Source organism: Anarhichas minor, unplaced genomic scaffold, assembly GCF_050575085.1.
Source record: "Anarhichas minor isolate MPS153535 unplaced genomic scaffold, ASM5057508v1 ptg000026l, whole genome shotgun sequence".
In the NCBI taxonomy this organism is placed as follows: Eukaryota; Metazoa; Chordata; class Actinopteri; order Perciformes; family Anarhichadidae; genus Anarhichas; species Anarhichas minor.
This window is the reverse complement of record NW_027466472.1, coordinates 12,763,990-12,785,391: the sequence shown is the minus strand read 5'-3', so window position 1 is coordinate 12,785,391 and position 21,402 is coordinate 12,763,990. Positions and strand designations below refer to the sequence as shown.

Here is a 21,402-nt window from a genome sequence, read left to right as displayed (position 1 = left end):
CCCTTTTATTCACTTGCAGTATTGTTTAATCTTGCACACCACCCATCAGGGAGTACGCAAAAGTAAGGGCAGGGCCTAAATTGCATTTAATTTGAGATTGATTTTGTATTGAGGCATATTGTGTGTTTATTAGTTTGTTTGAATGTCAATTGACTTTGATATGTATATCAGGTTGCATATAAAGTAGAGACTGTTTCACCTTCCAGGAAAACATCTTGTTGTAAAATACAGGGTTCACTCTGTAGTTTAATACATATACAGTATGGGAAGAGCAACTTTACACAGAGTAATCCCAAATTTGTCCGTGACAAGCAAACCAAATTAAACTCACTAAACGCTCAAATAAGCCCTGGGTATGTCCCATGGATGTGTATATGGATGTGTATGTCCACTAGATGGTAGCAGCATACCAAGACATTTGGCGAAATAATACATCCTCCCCTTGCACAGTGTCTGCTTGATGGAGGGTTATTGTATCTGGCTGAAACCCATAGTATTTTGGCAAGTTTTAGATATGATCAGTTCTGCAGAAACATGTGGGAAAGACGTATTTCCACATTAGTCTGTAGATTTGGTAATTGTATTTCTATGATTACAGGCATGGAACCTGTAAGGGTGATTACTTATTTCCCTCAATACATAATAGTGAGTGCAGGCATACTTTTCCAGGCAGGATGACCTTACTCAGCTCCATTCCCTGCTTAATTGTAGCAGAATATTGCATCCATTAAAACATTGGCATTGACCAAAAAGCAAGAAAGCATCTTATTTAGGTGGCATTTCAGAAAAACAAAAAAAGAACATTTTCACTCTTTCTCACAAAATGACTGGCGGAATTAAACCCTTGTGAAGTCGGTCCGAGGAGAAAATATGTTGTGATTCATATTGGAAAACTAACAATAAGGAAACTTTGATAGCCTCTGGCATAATGAAAATTTACAGTATGTGTAATTACAATAATGGTCCTTGAAATCAGTCTTAATTAGAACATTGAATAATAGTTGGCCATTGCACAGTCGTCATTACCAGAACTGATAGCGGCATAGTCTTCAAAAATTCAGTTTCAACTTCTTCTGTTTTTTCCTGTAGAGTATTTCACATGGGCAGGACAGCATATATAAAATGAAGATGGTACTACAATTGATGATTTGATTGATCAAGGATTATGTTATTTTTTAATGATGAATAATACATTTGACACTGCTGCATCTATACACACGGACATCCAATTTCCCAACAGCCTTTTTAATTGGATTTTTGGTAGTAATTCGTTATATGTATCCGTTTTTGCTAATTAAAGTGCGAGGAGGGTTTGGATATGTAGTTATTTCAGTTTTTGTCAATTTACTGATATAAGACTAGACCAGGCATTGTAAAAAAAAGATCATACAAAAACGACAACTATAATGTAAGATTCAATTTTTTTTCGGATTTATTAATTATGTATTGCTTCTAGTTGTGTTTGTTGAATGCAAAATACAGAGCAGATAGGATTATTTGATACATTCACCTCGCCCCATGATTGCTTTCTTTGTGTTCCTCTCTGGTCTCAGCAGGATAATATAACATTTGGGTCCAAATAGTGCTAACAAGATACCAAAACTAGATGCCAGAATGGCAAAAACCTCCACAGCATCTGCATATTTGCCTGGAGAGTTGACATAAGCAGGGACAAAGGCCACCCACACAGCACAGAAGCTCAGCATGCTGAAAGTGATGAGCTTGGCCTCATTAAAGTTGTCTGGAAGATTCCTTGCCAGAAAGGCTAACAGGAAGCTGAGGACAGCCAGTAAGCCAATATAGCCCAGTAACACTGCAAAACCAACAGTGGACCCAACTACACACTCATAAACTATCTTGTCGTTGTGGTATTGAGTGTTTTTATGGGGAGCTGGTGAGGCAGAGACAATCCAAGCAGTGCAGATTGCTGCCTGAATAGAAGTAAGAACCATAACTGTCCCTCTCTGCTGCACAGCACCAAACCACTTTAGACTGGCTCCACCTCCTGGCTTGGAGGCCTTGAACACAGCCAGAACCACCATGGTTTTTACCAGAATACATGAGACACAAAGCACAAAGCTGATCCCAAATGCTGCATGTCTCAGTTGGCATGTCCACAGCCTGGGCCGGCCGATAAACAGCAGTGAACAAAGGAAACATAATTTAAGTGACACCAAGAGCAAGAAGCTTAGTTCTGAATTGTTGGCGCGTACCATGGGTGTACTGCGATGATAGGTGAAGATTCCCAGGACAACAGCACAGATAAATGTTCCCAACAATGAGGTCGTTGTCAGACAGATACCCAGAGGCTCATGGTAGGAGAGAAACTCTGTTTTCTTTGGAACACAGTGGTCATGCTGGGCATTGGACCAGAACTCCTCTGGACAACTGGTGCACTCCACTGTATGAAAACACGGGAACAGAGCATCAAGGACATTGTCTCTCCCACCTGTGAACACTGACATTGGATGTGCATCACCTAAGCAATAAGTGCAAGATTCCCGAAAACAAATACATTTTCAATAATTTAACATATGTTTTTATAATGATACCAGCCTGTGTCATTGCTGATCTTTCCCTCAGAGCATGGTACACAGTCGAAACAGCAAAAAGGCTGCCCCTTTCTTCTGGCCATGCGGGTACCTGGAGGACAGCTCTCACTGCACACCGACAGGGGTGACTGATAGGATTGTAAGAGTTTTATCACAGTTATTCTACACTGCTTGATTCTGTTATTGTGTGTCATACAGTACTACGGTAAAGTAAAAAGGTAGGATAAAAAGGTGTAACCTGTTTGGAGTCAAAGTTCCAGAAGATTTTGTCATCATCAAGTGTGAGTTCTTCATCTTTGGAGGCCAACTTCTTAACAAGCCCCACATTCTGAACTTTAGTTCTTCCATCAGGGAGCCACAGCCAGTTCATCACATCATATATTGGTAAGGCATCACCATTCTCATCAAAGGAAACTTGATCACCAAATGATGTGATGAAGTTGACCTTTTCCAGGTAATGCATAAGCTATAAATGGGGTACAATTAAAATGAAGAAGGGGAGACTCAAATGAAAATATACTGTTCTTGATTGTGCATATGCTTTCAGATGCTCTGTGTGATAGATTACGGATTTAGTCATGCAAGCTTTCAAATATAGTGCAATATAAGCTCTCTATATTTGATCAACCACTGTTGCCATTGATTAAGTATGTTTGACAGAAAAAATAAAGGGAATTTTATCTTGTCTTGCAACTTCTAGGAACATTTTGTCTTCTGCTCAAAGACAATCAGGAGGGTCAAACTGGCCTGCTAATGGCAAAGTTAATAATTTCTTCTTTCCACCGAATATATTTCAGTTACACCTCAAAATACAGCGTCTGTTTTCAAAGACTAAACAGCTTGAGTGTAAACTGATATCACACCTGCCATGGCTCCGATGTTTGCAAAGTGGCACAGCTGTGTCCACTGAAAGGACCTCTCCCTGGCTTGCACTGCAGCAGGTCATCTAGAGCATACGCCAGGGCATACACCGCCTTGTAAATATTGTACTCAGGCCTGAGATCAGAAACATCCAACAACTCAGCCCCCCCACTCTCTAGATCTTCCTGTCCAGTGCATAGTTCTCCACCAGCCTCCATCCAACCTGCTGGAGGTGGTGCAAATCTACACTGAAATGTGTATTCCCAAAACTGCATGACCTGAAATGTATTTAAAACAAAGTCTTAACAGAAATGACATTATTATTGGAATTACAGATCTGATTGTAAGGTTACAATCTTACCATGCTATGTCCATAATTATTACTACTACTACTTATATGTATGTCAGGACGTATTCTTAACAGAAAATCTCTGAGGCCTGGTATTTCTCCTCTGCGGATGGCAATGCCCAGTGTGCCACTCAAGTATGGCATAAGGCGTGGGGTCTGGAGCACAGCAGCTGCTGACCAGGCTTCACTGGCCAACCACTGAAGGCCTGTCACATTCTCCCTCACCACCTGTGTATTTCATTTAATCAAATTAATTTATTTTCATACAACAAATATAGTCTACTTTGTAGGACTGAATTAGAAAAGAGATGAACACGTTCTCTCCCCCACCTCGTTAAATAATTGGTCATTGTCTCTAAGCTTTAAACTATGAAACTCTAGGTACCCCTCTGGCATCAGCTTTGGACGTGTCAGGGACAGAATATCAGTTTCCACTCTGTACATGCAAAGTGTCTTTTTAAAACAAATTTACGTCTGAACAGAAAGTTAGGTTTAGGCAACAAAACCACTTAGGTCGGTTAGGAAAAGTTTGTGGTTGAAATTATCTTGACCGACTAACAACTCGTGACTACCTAGTGATTAGCGACTCATGTGACTAGCGAGTGCCCGATGAGTTACTTGACTCACTCACTTGGGTCACGGGACTGACGTGAAACAATAAGTCAATGTTGACTTTTTGTTTCACACAGGATACAGTCAGTGGTCTCCTTGGTAAAGGTTCTGTATTTGTTTGACCCAGTGGACTATCACTCACTTTATACTACATCAGTTGCTTTGAGCGTCTAAAATTGAAGCGGATCGGTTTACATTAGAGTTAGTTGAAAGCTTGGTTCATGGCATACAGAAGCTAAAGGTTGCCTCCATGCATCAGTATCAGGTGCAGAGGGGCACTGACCAAGTGACAGTATTTGACATGTTGGGAGTGAGACCAGGTTGAGAAGATACGATACCTCTTCCATGAGTTGAATCATATGGATCCGATGTGCAAACACCATGACCACACGAGCTGTTGATTTCTTCATTATTTCCACAATCCTCTTTAGTTCAGCAGGGTCTTCACCCCAGGGCAAAATCTCTGAGTAAGCTAGACAACCTCCACCAGACTGAGCCAAGTCTGATTGGAAGGTTCGGGCAACATGGAGTCCATAGTCATCATCACTGACCAGCAGACCAGCCCAAGTCCAGCCAAAGTGTTTTAGAATCTTAATCATAGCACGCACCTTTATGAATAGAGAGCGGGGGGATTAAAGCAGAGTTTTGAATGATCATTCAGAGGAAACATACTCATTCATGTTGCACAATAAAATTACAGTTAGTTGATCTAATTACACTCTTTTTCCTAAATTCATATAGTTTCCTCAATGAAGGACAAAGAAAATACAGCACTTTACTTTACAAAACAAAATTGGCATTGAAATTGGCAGAGCATGTTGTAAAGCTCAATACACTTCAACTGAAACATATTTTGCATTTGTTATTTCTAGGCCAGAGTTTCACCTGGAAAGCATCACTTGGGATCGTTCTGAAGAAGTTTGGAAACCTTCGCCTATCACTCAGGCAGGAGCATGTGGAATAGTAACTCACCTATAAAGAAACATATAGTATGTACGCAGGTTTTACTTCCCATGCAAATTAGCAGAAACATGCAAACAATGTCACGTATTTAACGATTCCCCTTTTTCAAATCTAAATGAAGATGATCCCTTCTTACCAAATAAAGGCTTGTTTGAGACGTTGGAGCTGAGAATTAATGTACATCTCCTGTCCTATCATTTTACATTTCTAAATACTTTCAAATATGGCACATCAAAAGCTCAGCTACAGCAAGACTGAAGAAGGTGAACTTACAATGGGCAAATTGAATAAACCTATTACGTCAGAGGTGGCAATAGAAAATGTTGACATGGAATCACCCACAATCCCCAGGACTGGAGGGGTCCCCAAACATTTCTCCTGAAGCAGAAACTGCTCCTCTTGACCACTAGCCAGCAACAATGCAGCACTGAATCCAATTACAAGTGTGGCACAGTTGTCATAAAGACTGTATCCCAGAGTCACATTAGGTAGAAGATGGGAGTTTTTGTTGATCTCATCAATGGCGAAGGCCATGGTCATGGCATGCCTGAACCCTGCAGTGACAAAGCTAATACATAAAATGGCATGGTTAACCACTAAAAAGCAATTTATTATTCATAATTACCCATGCATGTTGTCTGCTATATGAGTGTGAAACTTACCCTTGGCAGGTGAGCTGATTTGGTTCTGAGGTGAACGACAGCTCAGAGAAGACAGAGGTGTAGTGGACCTCAAACAGCCCACCCAAAACCACATCACCAGGCTTGTGCATCCCATTAAGATAAAATTGTCTCCTTAATTTACAAGATGACAAAAGAGAGGAAGACTCTGATACGAAAAAGGAGGAAGAGAAAAAAATCAAGATCAGGTAGACATACAAGAACAAAAAGCGGTCCAGAAATGCCCCCATATCTGCCCTCCTCACCCTCTGAGCTTTATGAACAATTATTTACTTTTATATGCAGGTCTGTGTCATCCCCTTTGGTGGTTTTGGTCATCATTTCACACCACCTATCAGGGCACAGGCAGTCATGTGGGAGGCAGGACAAACTCATATCATCATGATAACATCAATTATGTGATGTATTGTCTGTTTATCACTTTAATTTTTGAGTTCTTAATTATTTTTGTGCTATTGGAGCTCATCTTTAATTATTTTTTTTAATTGATTTTCTTTACCTCAAATACACATCAAGGGGTAAACTCTGAAAGCACAGTGGAGGTAAAAGATAAACAAGAACAAAGCAATATAAGATCATTTTTACTTACATCAACTAATGTCACTGTAGAGGTCAACTGCTGGGCCCTAGCCCTATTTTTAGGCCCCTGCTCAAAAATTGCATATCCATACTAGAAAGACTGTAATTCTGTAACTACAAGGTCTATTTTAATAATTGTGATGGTATAATACAGGTAACACTCGTGAGATTTGTTCAGATGTGTACATATTGTGTATATGTTACTGGTTAATAGTAAATGAAGATGGCACACAGCTCAAATTGAAAAATATCAGGTTCGCCTGAAAAAAAAACACTTTTATTGATATTATTTCTTTGAAATAATGCAGCTGAAAGCCTGAAATCATAGCAAAACATGTCAGCAGTCTCTCTTCAAATTTTTGCTTTGATAAAGTGAAGCAAAAAAAAGTTAGAGAGGTTTTAGTACAGAGAGGTCATGCGAGGTCAAGCAGAATTGTCATTTTGGATCCAGCTGTTCCAGCTGTTCAATTGTACTTTTATATACTATATAACTATATATTTCACTTGTTTTATCACTAATATTGTTCAATCTATCCAAATACAGCAGTTTGGCATCATTTTGAGAGCTATAATCCTCTCTAAACCCTGTCTGTGTCTGTGAACCATGGATCCATTCTCGTCTGCCTGCGTCTATGTGAGGCTTTTCTCAGCCTATGATTGGCCAATTCAAGACTATGATCACTCGTTCAACGCGTCAGAGTCTCAGGAATGCATTGGGGGATACGTGGGCTTGATTGACAGAATCGTTAGCCGAAAAAAACAAAACTGCGCCATGCGGCGCCCTGCATGAAAACGGATTCGCCGAAAGTGAATTCCCTTCCCCCACGGTCCCCCAGGCTTGTCTGGCCCCCCTTCCTCCAGAATTAACCTCTGGAGTTAACCTCACCAGTGCAGGTGAGGATCCCAAAAGAGGAGTCACCCCGATCACACGTGTACACAACACTCACACACACAACCACATGTGAGGGTTCCTAACCAGGGGCACACCAAACTACACAGCACACGAAGGGAGACACCAACACCCGGAGGCACCAACCCCACCACCTTGGCTTGGCAGCTCCTACAGGGTCAAAGGACACAATTACAAAAAGGCTCTGGTTCTCAGGAAAGAAAATCAAACAAAAGAAAATCAAACAAAAGGAAAAAATAAGAAAAGACAAAACAACAAAAATAGCTCGGGTTAACTGATCAGCCAGGGGGGGTGATCAGTAACCCAATTTATATAAATTAAAGGCCAGAGTGGACCTTAACATCACTGGTCAGAATACACATAGAATGGCTCAAGCTAAAAAGAGGTTGTTCTCATTAAAACAAGGGTGCTGCTGACAGCAAACAGCACAAGACAAGGGCGCAGTGCTGACAATAGCAGCGTCAGACCCTTTAGACGAACCCAGTAGGCCAAAGCCGTTAGTCGAACACGGCCGTAGGCAAAACACCGGTAAACAAAACAGCACGGCTCCCTGAACGTGAGCCGAGTTAACTGTAGCCGCTTTCTGGCGGCTTTCCGCTCGAACCCAACCAAAAGTCCCCGATCAGGCAATATTCGTCGGCTCCAGAAGGGGGGAGGAGGGCATGAGCGTAGCTACCGGCAGCGATAGATCCGCAGGTGAATCACCTGTACAGGACACAATTATTTGTTTTTAGACGTAGGATGTGACGGCGCCTTTATTAGGATTCAGTCTTTAGTGTGGGTTCTTCATAATCATGTACAAGCCCATGAAGAGGGTTCATGGTGTTCGCCTTTTTGGGTTGACGCATGATGGGCTTCGGAGCATGCAATTAGTGATTGGACTATATCTCAGAAAGAGTAAAGACGAATCAAAGGGTAAGTGAGTAAAATACTGGTGCCAGGCCATGTGGAATGAAAATATGTCATATATTATGTCAACATGACGGGAGTACAACTATCCCAGAGAGTCAGACAGTAGAACACTTGTTTCTGTTAAATCCCAGGAAAGCAGAACCAGAAAAGAGGCAATCCTGATGGTCAACTCAGTTCTTTATAAACAGCTTTATTTCTTTCCATTTCCTTCCACTTTTTTCTTTCATGTTGGATAAAGAAAGTTCTGATGTTAAAACAACAGCTGCAATCTAGATCAATTACAAGCAGATCAATCTTAAATTAATGTAAATTAACGACGGTAGGCATGTTATAAGTGCTGCTTTATGTCTTGGTGATGCTGCAGCCCATGATTGCTTTCTTTGTGTTCCTCTCTGGTCTCAACAGGATTATATAACATTTGGGTCCAAATAGTGCTAACAAGAGACCAAAACTAGATGCCAGGATGGCAAAAACCTCCACTGCATCTGCATATTTGCCTGGAGAGTTGACATAAGCAGGGACAAAGGCCACCCATACAGCACAGAAGATAAGCATGCTGAAAGTGATGAGCTTGGCCTCATTGAAGTTGTCTGGAAGATTCCTTGCCAGAAAGGCTAACAGGAAGCTGAGGACAGCCAGTAAGCCAATATAGCCCAGTAACACTGCAAAACCAACGGTGGACCCAACTACACACTCATAAACTATCTTGTCGTTGTGGTATTGACTGTTTTTATGGGGAGCTGGTGAGGCAGAGACAATCCAAGCAGTGCAGATTGCTGCCTGAATAGAAGTAAGAACCATAACTGTCCCTCTCTGCTGCACAGCACCAAACCACTTTAGACTGGTTCCACCTCCTGGCTTGGAGGCCTTGAACACAGCCAGAACCACCATGGTTTTTACCAGAATACATGAGACACAAAGCACAAAGCTGATCCCAAATGCTGCATGTCTCAGTTGGCATGTCCACAGCCTGGGCCGGCCGATAAACAGCAGTGAACAAAGGAAACATAATTTAAGTGACACCAAGAGCAAGAAACTTAGTTCTGAATTGTTGGCGCGTACTATGGGTGTACTGCGATGATAGGTGAAGATTCCCAGGACAACAGCACACATAAATGTTCCCAACAATGAGGTCGTTGTCAGACAGATACCCAGAGGCTCATGGTAGGAGAGAAACTCTGTTTTCTTTGGAACACAGTGGTCACGCTGGGCATTGGACCAGAACTCCTCTGGACAACTGGTGCACTCCATGGAGTCTGTATGAAAACACGGGAACAGAGCATCAAGGACATTGTCTCTCCCATCTGTGAACACTGACGTTGGATGTGCATCACCTAGGCAATAAGGGCAAGATTCCCGAAAACAAATTAATTTTCAATAATTTAACATATGTTTTTATAATGATACCAGCCTGTGTCATTGCTGATCTTTCCCTCAGAGCATGGTACACAGTCGAAACAGCAAAAAGGCTGCCCCTTTCTTCTGGCCATGCGGGTACCTGGAGGACAGCTCTCACTGCACACCGACAGGGGTGACTGATAGGATTGTAAGAGTTTTATCACAGTTATTCTACACTGCTTGATTCTGTTATTGTGTGTCATACAGTACTACGGTAAAGTAAAAAGGTAGGATAAAAAGGTGTAACCTGTTTGGAGTCAAAGTTCCAGAAGATTTTGTCATCATCAAGTGTGAGTTCTTCATCTTTGGAGGCCAACTTCTTAACAAGCCCCACATTCTGAACTTTAGTTCTTCCATCAGGGAGCCACAGCCAGTTCATCACATCATATATTGGTAAGGCATCACCGTTCTCATCAAAGGAAACTTGATCACCAAATGATGTGGTGAAGTTGACCTTTTCCAGGTAATGCATAAGCTATAAATGGGGTACAATTAAAATAAACAAGGGGAGACTCAAATGAAAATATACTGTTCTTGATTGTGCATATGCTTTCAGATGCTCTGTGTGATAGATTACGGATTTAGTCATGCAAGCTTTCAAATATAGTGCAATATAAGCTCTCTAAATTTGATCAACCACTGTTGCCATTGATTAAGTATGTTTGACAGAAAAAATAAAGGGGATTTTATCTTGTCTTGCAACTTCTAGGAACATTTTGTCTTCTGCTCAAAGACAATCAGGAGGGTCAAACTGGCCTGCTAATGGCATAGTTAATAATTTCTTCTTTCCACCGAATATATTTCAGTTACACCTCAAAATACAGCATCTGTTTTCAAAGACTAAACAGCTTGAGTGTAAACTGATATCACACCTTCCATGGCTCCGATGTTTGCAAAGTGGCACAGCTGTGTCCACTGAAAGGACCTCTCCCTGGCTTGCACTGCAGCATGTTATCAAGAGCATACGCCAGGGCATACACCGCCTTGTAAATATTGTACTCAGGCCTGAGATCAGAAACATCCAACAACTCAGCCCCCCCACTCTCTAGATCTTCCTGTCCAGTGCATAGTTCTCCACCAGCCTCCATCCAACCTGCTGGAGGTGGTGCAAATCTACACTGAAATGTGTATTCCCAAAACTGCATGACCTGAAATGTATTTAAAACAAAGTCTTAACAGAAATGACATTATTATTGGAATTACAGATCTTATTGTAAGGTTACAATCTTACCATGCTATGTCCATAATTATTACTACTACTACTTATATGTATGTCAGGACGTATTCTTGATAGAAAATCCCTGAGGCCTGGTATTTCTCCTCGGCGGATGGCAATGCCCAGTGTGCCACTCAAGTATGGCATAAGGCGTGGGGTCTGGAGCACAGCAGCTGCTGACCAGGCTTCACTGGCCAACCACTGAAGTCCTGTCACATTCTCCCTCACCACCTGTGTATTTCATTTAATCAAATTAATTTATTTTCATACAACAAATATAGTCTACTTTGTAGGACTGAATTAGAAAAGAGATGAACACGTTCTCTCCCCCACCTCGTTAAATAATTGGTCATTGTCTCTAAGCTTTAAACTATGAAACTCTAGGTACCCCTCTGGCATCAGCTTTGGACGTGTCAGGGACAGAATATCAGTTTCCACTCTGTACATGCAAAGTGTCTTTTTAAAACAAATTTACGTCTGAACAGAAAGTTAGGTTTAGGCAACAAAACCACTTAGATAGGTTAGGAAAAGTTTGTGGTTGAAATTATCTTGACTGACTAACAACTCGTGACTACCAAGTGATAAGCGACTCATGTGACTAGCGAGTGCCCGATGAGTTACTTGACTCACTCACTTGGGTCACGGGACTGACGTGAAACAATAAGTCAATGTTGACTTATTGTTTCACACAGGATACAGTCAGTGGTCTCCTTGGTAAAGGTTCTGTATTTGTTTGACCCAGTGGACTATCACTCACTTTATACTACATCAGTTGCTTTGAGCGTCTAAAATTGAAGCGGATCGGTTTACATTAGAGTTAGTTGAAAGCTTGGTTCATGGCATACAGAAGCTAAAGGTTGCCTCCATGCATCAGTATCAGGTGCAGAGGGGCACTGACCAAGTGACAGTATTTGACATGTTGGGAGTGAGACCAGGTTGAGAAGATACGATACCTCTTCCATGAGTTGAATCATATGGATCCGATGTGCAAACACCATGACCACACGAGCTGTTGATTTCTTCATTATTTCCACAATCCTCTTTAGTTCAGCAGGGTCTTCACCCCAGGGCAAAATCTCTGAGTAAGCTAGACAACCTCCACCAGACTGAGCCAAGTCTAATTGGAAGGTTCGGGCAACATGGAGTCCATAGTCATCATCACTGACCAGCAGACCAGCCCAAGTCCAGCCAAAGCGTTTTAGAATCTTAATCATAGCACGCACCTTTATGAATAGAGAGCGGGGGGATTAAAGCAGAGTTTTGAATGATCATTCAGAGGAAACATACTCATTCATGTTGCACAATAAAATTACAGTTAGTTGATCTAATTACACTCTTTTTCCTAAATTCATATAGTTTCCTCAACGAAGGACAAAGAAAATACAGCACTTGACTTTACAATACAAAATTGGCATTGAAATTGGCAGAGCATGTTTTAAAGCTCAATACACTTCAACTGAAACATATTTTGCATTTGTTATTTCTAGGCCAGAGTTTCACCTGGAAAGCATCACTTGGGATCGTTCTGAAGAAGGTTGGAAACCTTCGCCTATCACTCAGGCAGGAGCATGTGGAATAGTAACTCACCTATAAAGAAACATATAATATGTACGCAGGTTTTACTTCCCATGCAAATTAGCAGAAACATGCAAACAATGTCACGTATTTAACGATTCCCCTTTTTCAAATCTAAATGAAGATGATCCATTCTTACCAAATAAAGGCTTGTTTGAGAAGTTGGAGCTGAGAATTAATGTACATCTCCTGTCCTATCATTTTACATTTCTAAATACTTTCAAATATGGCACATCAAAAGCTCAGCTACAGCAAGACTGAAGAAGGTGAACTTACAATGGGCAAATTGAATAAACCTATTACGTCAGAGGTGGCAATAGAAAATGTTGACATGGAATCACCCACAATCCCCAGGACTGGAGGGGTCCCCAAACATTTCTCCTGAAGCAGAAACTGCTCCTCTTGACCACTAGCCAGCAACAATGCAGCACTGAATCCAATTACAAGTGTGGCACAGTTGTCATAAAGACTGTATCCCAGAGTCACATTAGGTAGAAGATGGGAGTTTTTGTTGATCTCATCAATGGCGAAGGCCATGGTCATAGCATGCCTGAACTGTGAAGTGACAAAGCTAATACATAAAATGGCATGGTTAACCACTAAAAAGCAATTTATTATTTATAATTACCCACGCATGTTGTCTGCTATATGAGTGTGAAACTTACCCTTGGCAGGTGAGCTGATTTGGTTCTGAGGTGAACGACAGCTCAGGGAAGACAGAGGTGTAGTGGACCTCAAACAGCCCACCCAAAACCACATCACCAGGCTTGTGCATCCCATTAAGATAAAATTGTCTCCGTAATTTACAAGATGAGAAAAGAGAGGAAGACTCTGATACCAAAAAGGAGAAAGAGAACAAAATCAAGATCAGGTAGACATACAAGAACAAAAAGCGGTCCAGAAATGCCCCCATATCTGCCCTCCTCACCCTCTGAGCTTTATGAACAATTATTTACTTTTATATGCAGGTCTGTGTCATCCCCTTTGGTGGTTTTGGTCATAGTTTCACACCACCCATCAGGGCACAGGCAGTCATGAGGGAGGCAGGACAAACTCATATCATCGTGATAACATAAATTATGTGATGTATTGTCTGTTTATCACTTACATTTTTGAGTTCTTAATTATTTTTGTGCTGTTGGAGCTCATCTTTAATTATTTTTTTTAATTGATTTTCTTTACCTCAAATACACATTAAGGGGTAAACTCTGAAAGCTCAGTGGATGTAAAAGAAAAACATCCACTGAATCAAAGAATAAACAAAATTGTTTATTTCTTTGAAATAATGCAGCTGAAAGCCTGAAATCATAGCAAAACATGTCAGCAGTCTCTCTTCAAATTTTTGCTTTGATAAAGTGAAGCAAACAAAAGTTAGAGAGGTTATAGTACAGAGAGGTCATGCGAGGTCAAGCAGAATTGTCATTTTGGATCCAGCTGTTCCAGCTGTTCAATTGTACTTTTATATACTATATAACTATATATTTCACTTGTTTTATCACTAATAGTATTCCATCTATCCAAATACAATAGTTTGGCATCATTTTGAGAGCTAGAATCCTCTCTAAACCCTGTCTGTGTCTGTGAACCATGGATCCATTCTCGTCTGCCTGCGTCTATGTGAGGCTTTTCTCAGCCTATGATTGGCCAATTCAAGACTATGATCACTCGTTCAACGCGTCAGAGTCTCAGGAATGCATTGGGGGATACGTGTGCTTGATTGACAGAATCGTTAGCCGACAAAAACAAAACTGCGCCATGCGGCGCCCTGCATTAAAAAAGGATTTGCCGAAAGTGAATTCCCTTCCCCCACTGTCCCCCAAGCTTGTCTGGCCCCCCTTCCTCCAGAAAACACTTAAAAAAACACAGGAAATACGTAGCAACAGTGTATTTAGGAGGGAAACGAAGAATTATGCCGTACTTTTCATGATTCAGCGTAAAGGTGAGGTGCTGCAAAATTGTTTTTTTCGGTGAAGCGGTTTGTTTTTCTGCCGTTTGTTTGCTCACAGCTCTGTATTGGTTTCATGGAGAGAAATTCTGAAGATATCTCTGGATTCTGTGTCGAATACTCGTGCTTTCTGATGTATTGGTCGGCCGTGTTAGCCGTTCGATTTTTGTTCGTAGCATTGTCCGAAGTGCATGGCTCGCCGAGTCATGGCGAAATATATGTGATATTGTGGTAGATCTTCTAGTTGATTATATTAGTTTCTGTATAATTGTGTTTGCAGTGTGTAAAATGGTGTGGCGAGAGGAAGATGGGATGTCGTTTAAAGTTACGTGGACAAAAGCCAATAGTTGGAGCACAACAACGCCACCTTAGGAATTTCACCTAAAGATTAAGTTTTTCCCACACAGTATCAGGATTCATAGGACACTCAGGTTCATTATACAGATTAGCATGAGACGTGGTTCCAATACAAAAATAATCTTTATTATATAACAGTATTAATTCACCGTTACGGTTTACAGACAAAATACTAGAAGACCGTATACATATGAGGAGTAGGACTGCGGCTTACCAGTGGCGAGGTGGACCAGTGCAGGTGAGGATCCCAAAAGAGGAGGCACCCCGATCACACGTGTACACAACACTCACACACACAACCACATGTGAGGGTTCCGAACCAGGGGCACACCAAACTACACAGCACACGAAGGGAGACACCAACACCCGGAGGCACCAACCCCACCACCTTGGCTTGGCAGCTCCTACAGGGTCAAAGGACACAATTACAAAAAGGCTCTGGTTCTCAGGAAAGAAAATGAAACAAAAGAAAATGAAACAAAAGGAAAAAATAAGAAAAGACAAAACAACAAAAATAGCTTGGGTTAACTGATCAGCCAGGGGGGGTGATCAGTAACCCAATTTATATAAATTAAAGGCCAGAGTGGACCTTAACATCCCTGGTCAGAATACACATAGAATGGCTCAAGCTAAAAAGAGGTTGTTCTCATTAAAACAAGGGTGCTGCTGACAGCAAACAGCACAAGACAGGGGCGCAGTGCTGACAATAGCAGTGTCAGACCCTGTAGACGAACCCAGTAGGCCAAAGCCGGTAGTCGAACACGGCCGTAGGCCAAACACCCGTAAACAAAACATCAGCGTCCCTGAACGTGAGCCGAGTTAGCTGTAGCCGCTTTCTGCCGACGTTCCGCTCGAACCCAACCAAAAGTCCCCGATCAGGCAATATTCGTCGGCTCCAGAAGGGGGGAGGAGGGCATGTAGCGTAGCTACCGGCAGCGATAGATCCGCAGGTGAATCACCTGTACAGGACACAATTATTTGTTTTTAGACGTAGGATGTGACGGCGCCTTTATTAGGATTCAGTCTTTAGTGTGGGTTCTTCATAGTCATGTACAAGCCCATGAAGAGGGTTCATGGTGTTCGCCTTTTTGGGTTGACGCATGATGGGCTTCGGAGCATGCAATTAGTGATTGGACTATATCTCAGAAAGAGTAAAGATGAATCAAAGGGTAAGTGAGTAAAATACTGGTGCCAGGCCATGTGGAATGAAAGTATGTCATATATTATGTCAACATGACGGTAGTACAACTATCCCAGAGAGTCAGACAGTAGAACACTTGTTTCTGTTAAATCCCAGGAAAGAGTAAAGAACCAGAAAAGAGGCAATCCTGATGGTCGACTCAGTTCTTTATAAACAGCTTTATTCCTTTCCATTTCCTTCTACTTTTTTCTTTCATGTTGGATAAAGAAAGTTCTGATGTTAAAACAACAGCTGCAATGTAGATCAATTACAAGCAGATCAATCTTAAATTAATGTAAATTAACGACAGCAGGCATGTTATAAGTGCTGCTTTATGTCTTGGTGATGCTGCAGCCCATGATTGCTTTCTTTGTGTTCCTCTCTGGTCTCAACAGGATTATATAACATTTGGGTCCAAATAGTGCTAACAAGAGACCAAAACTAGATGCCAGGATGGCAAAAACCTCCACAGCATCTGCATATTTGCCTGGAGAGTTGACATAAGCAGGGACAAAGGCCACCCATACAGCACAGAAGATAAGCATGCTGAAAGTGATGAGCTTGGCCTCATTGAAGTTGTCTGGAAGATTCCTTGCCAGAAAGGCTAACAGGAAGCTGAGGACAGCCAGTAAGCCAATATAGCCCAGTAACACTGCAAAACCAACGGTGGACCCAACTACACACTCATAAACTATCTTGTCGTTGTGGTATTGACTGTTTTTATGGGGAGCTGGTGAGGCAGAGACAATCCAAGCAGTGCAGATTGTTGCCTGAATAGAAGTAAGAACCATAACTGTCCCTCTCTGCTGCACAGCACCAAACCACTTTAGACTGGTTCCACCTCCTGGCTTGGAGGCCTTGAACACAGCCAGAACCACCATGGTTTTTACCAGAATACATGAGACACAAAGCACAAAGCTGATCCCAAATGCTGCATGTCTCAGTTGGCATGTCCACAGCCTGGGCCGGCCGATAAACAGCAGTGAACAAAGGAAACATAATTTAAGTGACACCAAGAGCAAGAAACTTAGTTCTGAATTGTTGGCGCGTACTATGGGTGTACTGCAATGATAGGTGAAGATTCCCAGGACAACAGCACAGATAAATGTTCCCAACAATGAGGTCGTTGTCAGACAGATACCCAGAGGCTCATGGTAGGAGAGAAACTCTGTTTTCTTAGGAACACAGTGGTCATGCTGGGCATTGGACCAGAACTCCTCTGGACAACTGGTGCACTCCATGGAGTCTGTATGAAAACACGGGAACAGAGCATCAAGGACATTGTCTCTCCCATCTGTGAACACTGACGTTGGATGTGCATCACCTAGGCAATAAGGGCAAGATTCCCGAAAACAAATTCATTTTCAATAATTTAACATATGTTTTTATAATGATACCAGCCTGTGTCATTGCTGATCTTTCCCTCAGAGCATGGTACACAGTCGAAACAGCAAAAAGGCTGCCCCTTTCTTCTGGCCATGCGGGTACCTGGAGGACAGCTCTCACTGCACACCGACAGGGGTGACTGATAGGATTGTAAGAGTTTTATCACAGTTATTCTACACTGCTTGATTCTGTTATTGTGTGTCATACAGTACTACGGTAAAGTAAAAAGGTAGGATAAGAAGGTGTAACCTGTTTGGAGTCAAAGTTCCAGAAGATTTTGTCATCATCAAGTGTGAGTTCTTCATCTTTGGAGGCCAACTTCTTAACAAGCCCCACATTCTGAACTTTAGTTCTTCCATCAGGGAGCCACAGCCAGTTCATCACATCATATATTGGTAAGGCATCACCGTTCTCATCAAAGGAAACTTGATCACCAAATGATGTGGTGAAGTTGACGTTTTCCAGGTAATGCATGAACTAGAAATGGGGTACAATTAAAATAAAGAAGGGGAGACTCAAATGAAAATATACTGTTGTTGATTGTGCATATGCTTTCAGATGCTCTGTGTGATAGATTGTGGATTTAGTCATGCAAGCTTTCAAATATAGTGCAATATAAGCTCTCTAAATTTGATCAACCACTGTTGCCATTGAGAAGAAAAAAAGGGAATTTTATCTTGTCTTGCTACTTCTAGGAACATTTTGTCTTCTGCTCAAAGACAATCAGGAGGGTCAAACTGGCCTGCTAATGGCATAGTTAATAATTTCTTCTTTCCACAGAATATATTTCAGTTACACCTCAAAATACAGCATCTGTTTTCAAAGACTAAACAGCTTGAGTGTAAACTGATATCACACCTGCCATGGCTCCGATGTTTGCAAAGTGGCACAGCTGTGTCCGCTGAAAGGACCTCTCCCTGGCTTGCACTGCAGCAGGTCATCTAGAGCATACGCCAGGGCATACACCGCCTTGTAAATATTGTACTCAGGCCTGAGATCAGAAACATCCAACAACTCAGCCCCCCCACTCTCTAGATCTTCCTGTCCAGTGCATAGTTCTCCACCAGCCTCCATCCAACCTGCTGGAGGTGGTGCAAATCTACACTGAAATGTGTATTCCCAAAACTGCATGACCTGAAATGTATTTAAAACAAAGTCTTAACAGAAATGACATTATTATTGGAATTACAGATCTGATTGTAAGGTTACAATCTTACCATGCTATGTCCATAATTATTACTACTACTACTTATGTGTATGTCAGGACGTATTCTTGATAGAAAATCCCTGAGGCCTGGTATTTCTCCTCTGCGGATGGCAATGCCCAGTGTGCCACTCAAGTATGGCATAAGGCGTGGGGTCTGGAGCACAGCAGCTGCTGACCAGGCTTCACTGGCCAACCACTGAAGGCCTGTCACATTCTCCCTCACCACCTGCGTATTTCATTTAATCAAATTAATTCATTTTCATACAACAAATAGAGTCTACTTTGTAGGACTGAATTAGAAAATAGATGAACACGTTCTCTCCCCCACCTCGTTAAATAATTAGTCATTGGCTCTAAGATTTAAACTATGAAACTCTAGGTACCCCTTTGGCATCAGCTTTGGACGTGTCAGGGACAGAATATCAGTTTCCACTCTGTACATGCAAAGTGTCTTTTTAAAACAAACTTACGTCTTAACAGAAAGTTAGGTTTTGGCAACAAAACCACTTAGATAGGTTAGGAAAAGTTTGTGGTTGAAATGATCTTGACCGACTTACAACTCGTGACTACCAAGTAATTAACGACTCATGTGACTAGCGAGTGCCCGATGAGTTACTTGACTCACTCACTTGGGTCACGGGACTGACGTGAAACAATAAGTCAACGTTGACTTTTTGTTTCACACAGGATACAGTCAGTGGTCTCCTTGGTAAAGGTTCTGTATTTGTTTGACCCAGTGGACTATCACTCACTTTATACTACATCAGTTGCTTTGAGCATCTAATATTGAAGCAGATCGGTTTACATTAGAGTTAGTTGAAAGCTTGGTTCATGGCATACAGAAGCTAAAGGTTGCCTCCATGCATCAGTATCAGGTGCAGAGGGGCACTGACCAAGTGACAGTATTTGACGTGTTGGGAGTGAGACCAGGTTGACAAGATAAGATACCTCTTCCATGAGTTGAATCATATGGATCCGATGCGCAAACACCATGACCACACGAGCTGTTGATTTCTTCATTATTTCCACAATCCTCTTTAGTTCAGCAGGGTCTTCACCCCAGGGCAAAATCTCTGAGTAAGCTAGACAACCTCCACCAGACTGAGCCAAGTCTGATTGGAAGGTTCGGGCAACATGGAGTCCATAGTCATCATCACTGACCAGCAGACCAGCCCAAGTCCAGCCAAAGTGTTTTAGAATCTTAATCATAGCACGCACCTTTATGAATAGAGAGCGGGGGGATTATTGCAGGGTTTTGAATGATCATTCAGAGGAAACATACTCATTCATGTCGCACAATAAAATTAGTTAGTTGATATAATTACACTCTTTTTCCTAAATTCATATAGTTTCCTCAACGAAGGACAAAGAAAATACAGAACTTTACTTTACAATACAAAATTGGCATTGCAATTGGCAGAGCATGTTTTAAAGCTCAATACACTTCAACTGAAGCATATTTTGCATTTGTTATTTCTAGGCCAGAGTTTCACCTGGAAAGCATCACTTGGGATCGTTCTGAAGAAGGTTGGAAACCTTCGCCTATCACTCAGGCAGGAGCATGTGGCAAAGTAACTCACCTATAAAAAAGCATATAGTATGTACTCAGGTTTTACTTCTCATGCAAATTAGCAGAAACATGCAAACAATATCACGTTTTTAACGATTCCCCTTTTTCAAATCTAAATGAAGATGATCCCTTCTTACCAAATAAAGGCTTGTTTGAGACGCTGGAGCTGAGAATTAATGTACATCTCCTGTCCTATCATTTTAAATTTCTAAATACTTTCAAATATGGCACATCAAAAGCTCAGCTACAGCAAGACTGAAGAAGGTGAACTTACAATGGGCAAATTGAATAAACCTATCACGTCAGAGGTGGCGATAGAAAATGTTGAGATGGAATCACCCACAATCCCCAGGACTGGAGGGGTCCCCAAACATTTCTCCTGAAGCAGAAACTGCTCCTCTTGACCACTAGCCAGCAACAATGCAGCACTGAATCCAATTACAAGTGTGGCACAGTTGTCATAAAGACTGTATCCCACAGTCACATTAGGTAGAAGATGGGAGTTTTTGTTAATCTCATCAATGGCGAAGGCCATGGTCATGGCATGCCTGAACCCTGCAGTGTCAAAGCTAATACATAAAATGTCATGGTTAACCACTAAAAAGCAATTCATTATTTATAATTACCCACGCATGTTGTCTGCTATATGAGTGTGAAACTCACCCTTGGCAGGTGAGCTGATTTGGTTCTGAGGTGAACGACAGCTCAGGGAAGACAGAGGTGTAGTGGACCTCAAACAGCCCACCCAAAACCACATCACCAGGCTTGTGCATCCCATTAAGATAAAATTGTCTCCGTAATTTACAAGATGAGAAAAGAGAGGAAGACTCTGATACGAAAAAGGAGGAAGAGAACAAAATCAAGATCAGGTAGACATACAAGAACAAAAATCGGTCCAGAAATGCCCCCATATCTGCCCTCCTCACCCTCTGAGCTTCATGAACAATTATTTACTTTTATATGCAGGTCTGTGTCATCCCGTTTGGTGGTTTTGGTCATAGTTTGACACCACCCATCAGGGCACAGGCAGTCATGTGGGAGGCAGGACAAACTCATATCATCGTGATAACATCACTTATGTGATGTATTGGCTGTTTATCACTTTAATTTTTGAGTTCATAATTATTTTTGTGCTATTGGAGCTCATCTT

General features: G+C 41.7%; 3 protein-coding genes across 3 annotated transcripts; all 3 read right to left on the bottom strand.

Annotated features, from left to right (window-relative positions):
• Window positions 1-1,493: 1,493 nt before the first annotated feature.
• LOC142959200 (extracellular calcium-sensing receptor-like) lies at window positions 1,494-6,151 on the bottom strand. The gene is made up of 9 exons (XM_076100408.1): window positions 6,000-6,151; window positions 5,611-5,905; window positions 5,260-5,346; window positions 4,713-4,982; window positions 3,775-3,990; window positions 3,416-3,691; window positions 2,791-3,018; window positions 2,557-2,680; window positions 1,494-2,407 (listed from the first exon to the last, which is right to left on the bottom strand). Exons 1-9 carry the CDS (start codon window positions 6,107-6,109, stop codon window positions 1,494-1,496), a joined length of 2,520 nt encoding a protein of 839 aa, XP_075956523.1. The 5' UTR covers window positions 6,110-6,151.
• A 2,609-nt stretch (window positions 6,152-8,760) lies between these two features.
• Window positions 8,761-13,484, bottom strand: LOC142959176 (extracellular calcium-sensing receptor-like). The gene is made up of 9 exons (XM_076100380.1): window positions 13,273-13,484; window positions 12,884-13,178; window positions 12,533-12,619; window positions 11,986-12,255; window positions 11,048-11,263; window positions 10,689-10,964; window positions 10,064-10,291; window positions 9,830-9,953; window positions 8,761-9,674 (listed from the first exon to the last, which is right to left on the bottom strand). The coding sequence occupies exons 1-9, from the start codon at window positions 13,380-13,382 to the stop codon at window positions 8,761-8,763; spliced, it is 2,520 nt and encodes an 839-aa protein (XP_075956495.1). The 5' UTR covers window positions 13,383-13,484.
• Window positions 13,485-16,421: 2,937 nt separating this feature from the next.
• Window positions 16,422-21,127, bottom strand: LOC142959180 (extracellular calcium-sensing receptor-like). The gene is made up of 9 exons (XM_076100383.1): window positions 20,916-21,127; window positions 20,527-20,821; window positions 20,176-20,262; window positions 19,631-19,900; window positions 18,693-18,908; window positions 18,334-18,609; window positions 17,725-17,952; window positions 17,491-17,614; window positions 16,422-17,335 (listed from the first exon to the last, which is right to left on the bottom strand). The coding sequence occupies exons 1-9, from the start codon at window positions 21,023-21,025 to the stop codon at window positions 16,422-16,424; spliced, it is 2,520 nt and encodes an 839-aa protein (XP_075956498.1). The 5' UTR covers window positions 21,026-21,127.
• Between the last annotated feature and the right edge of the window lie 275 nt (window positions 21,128-21,402).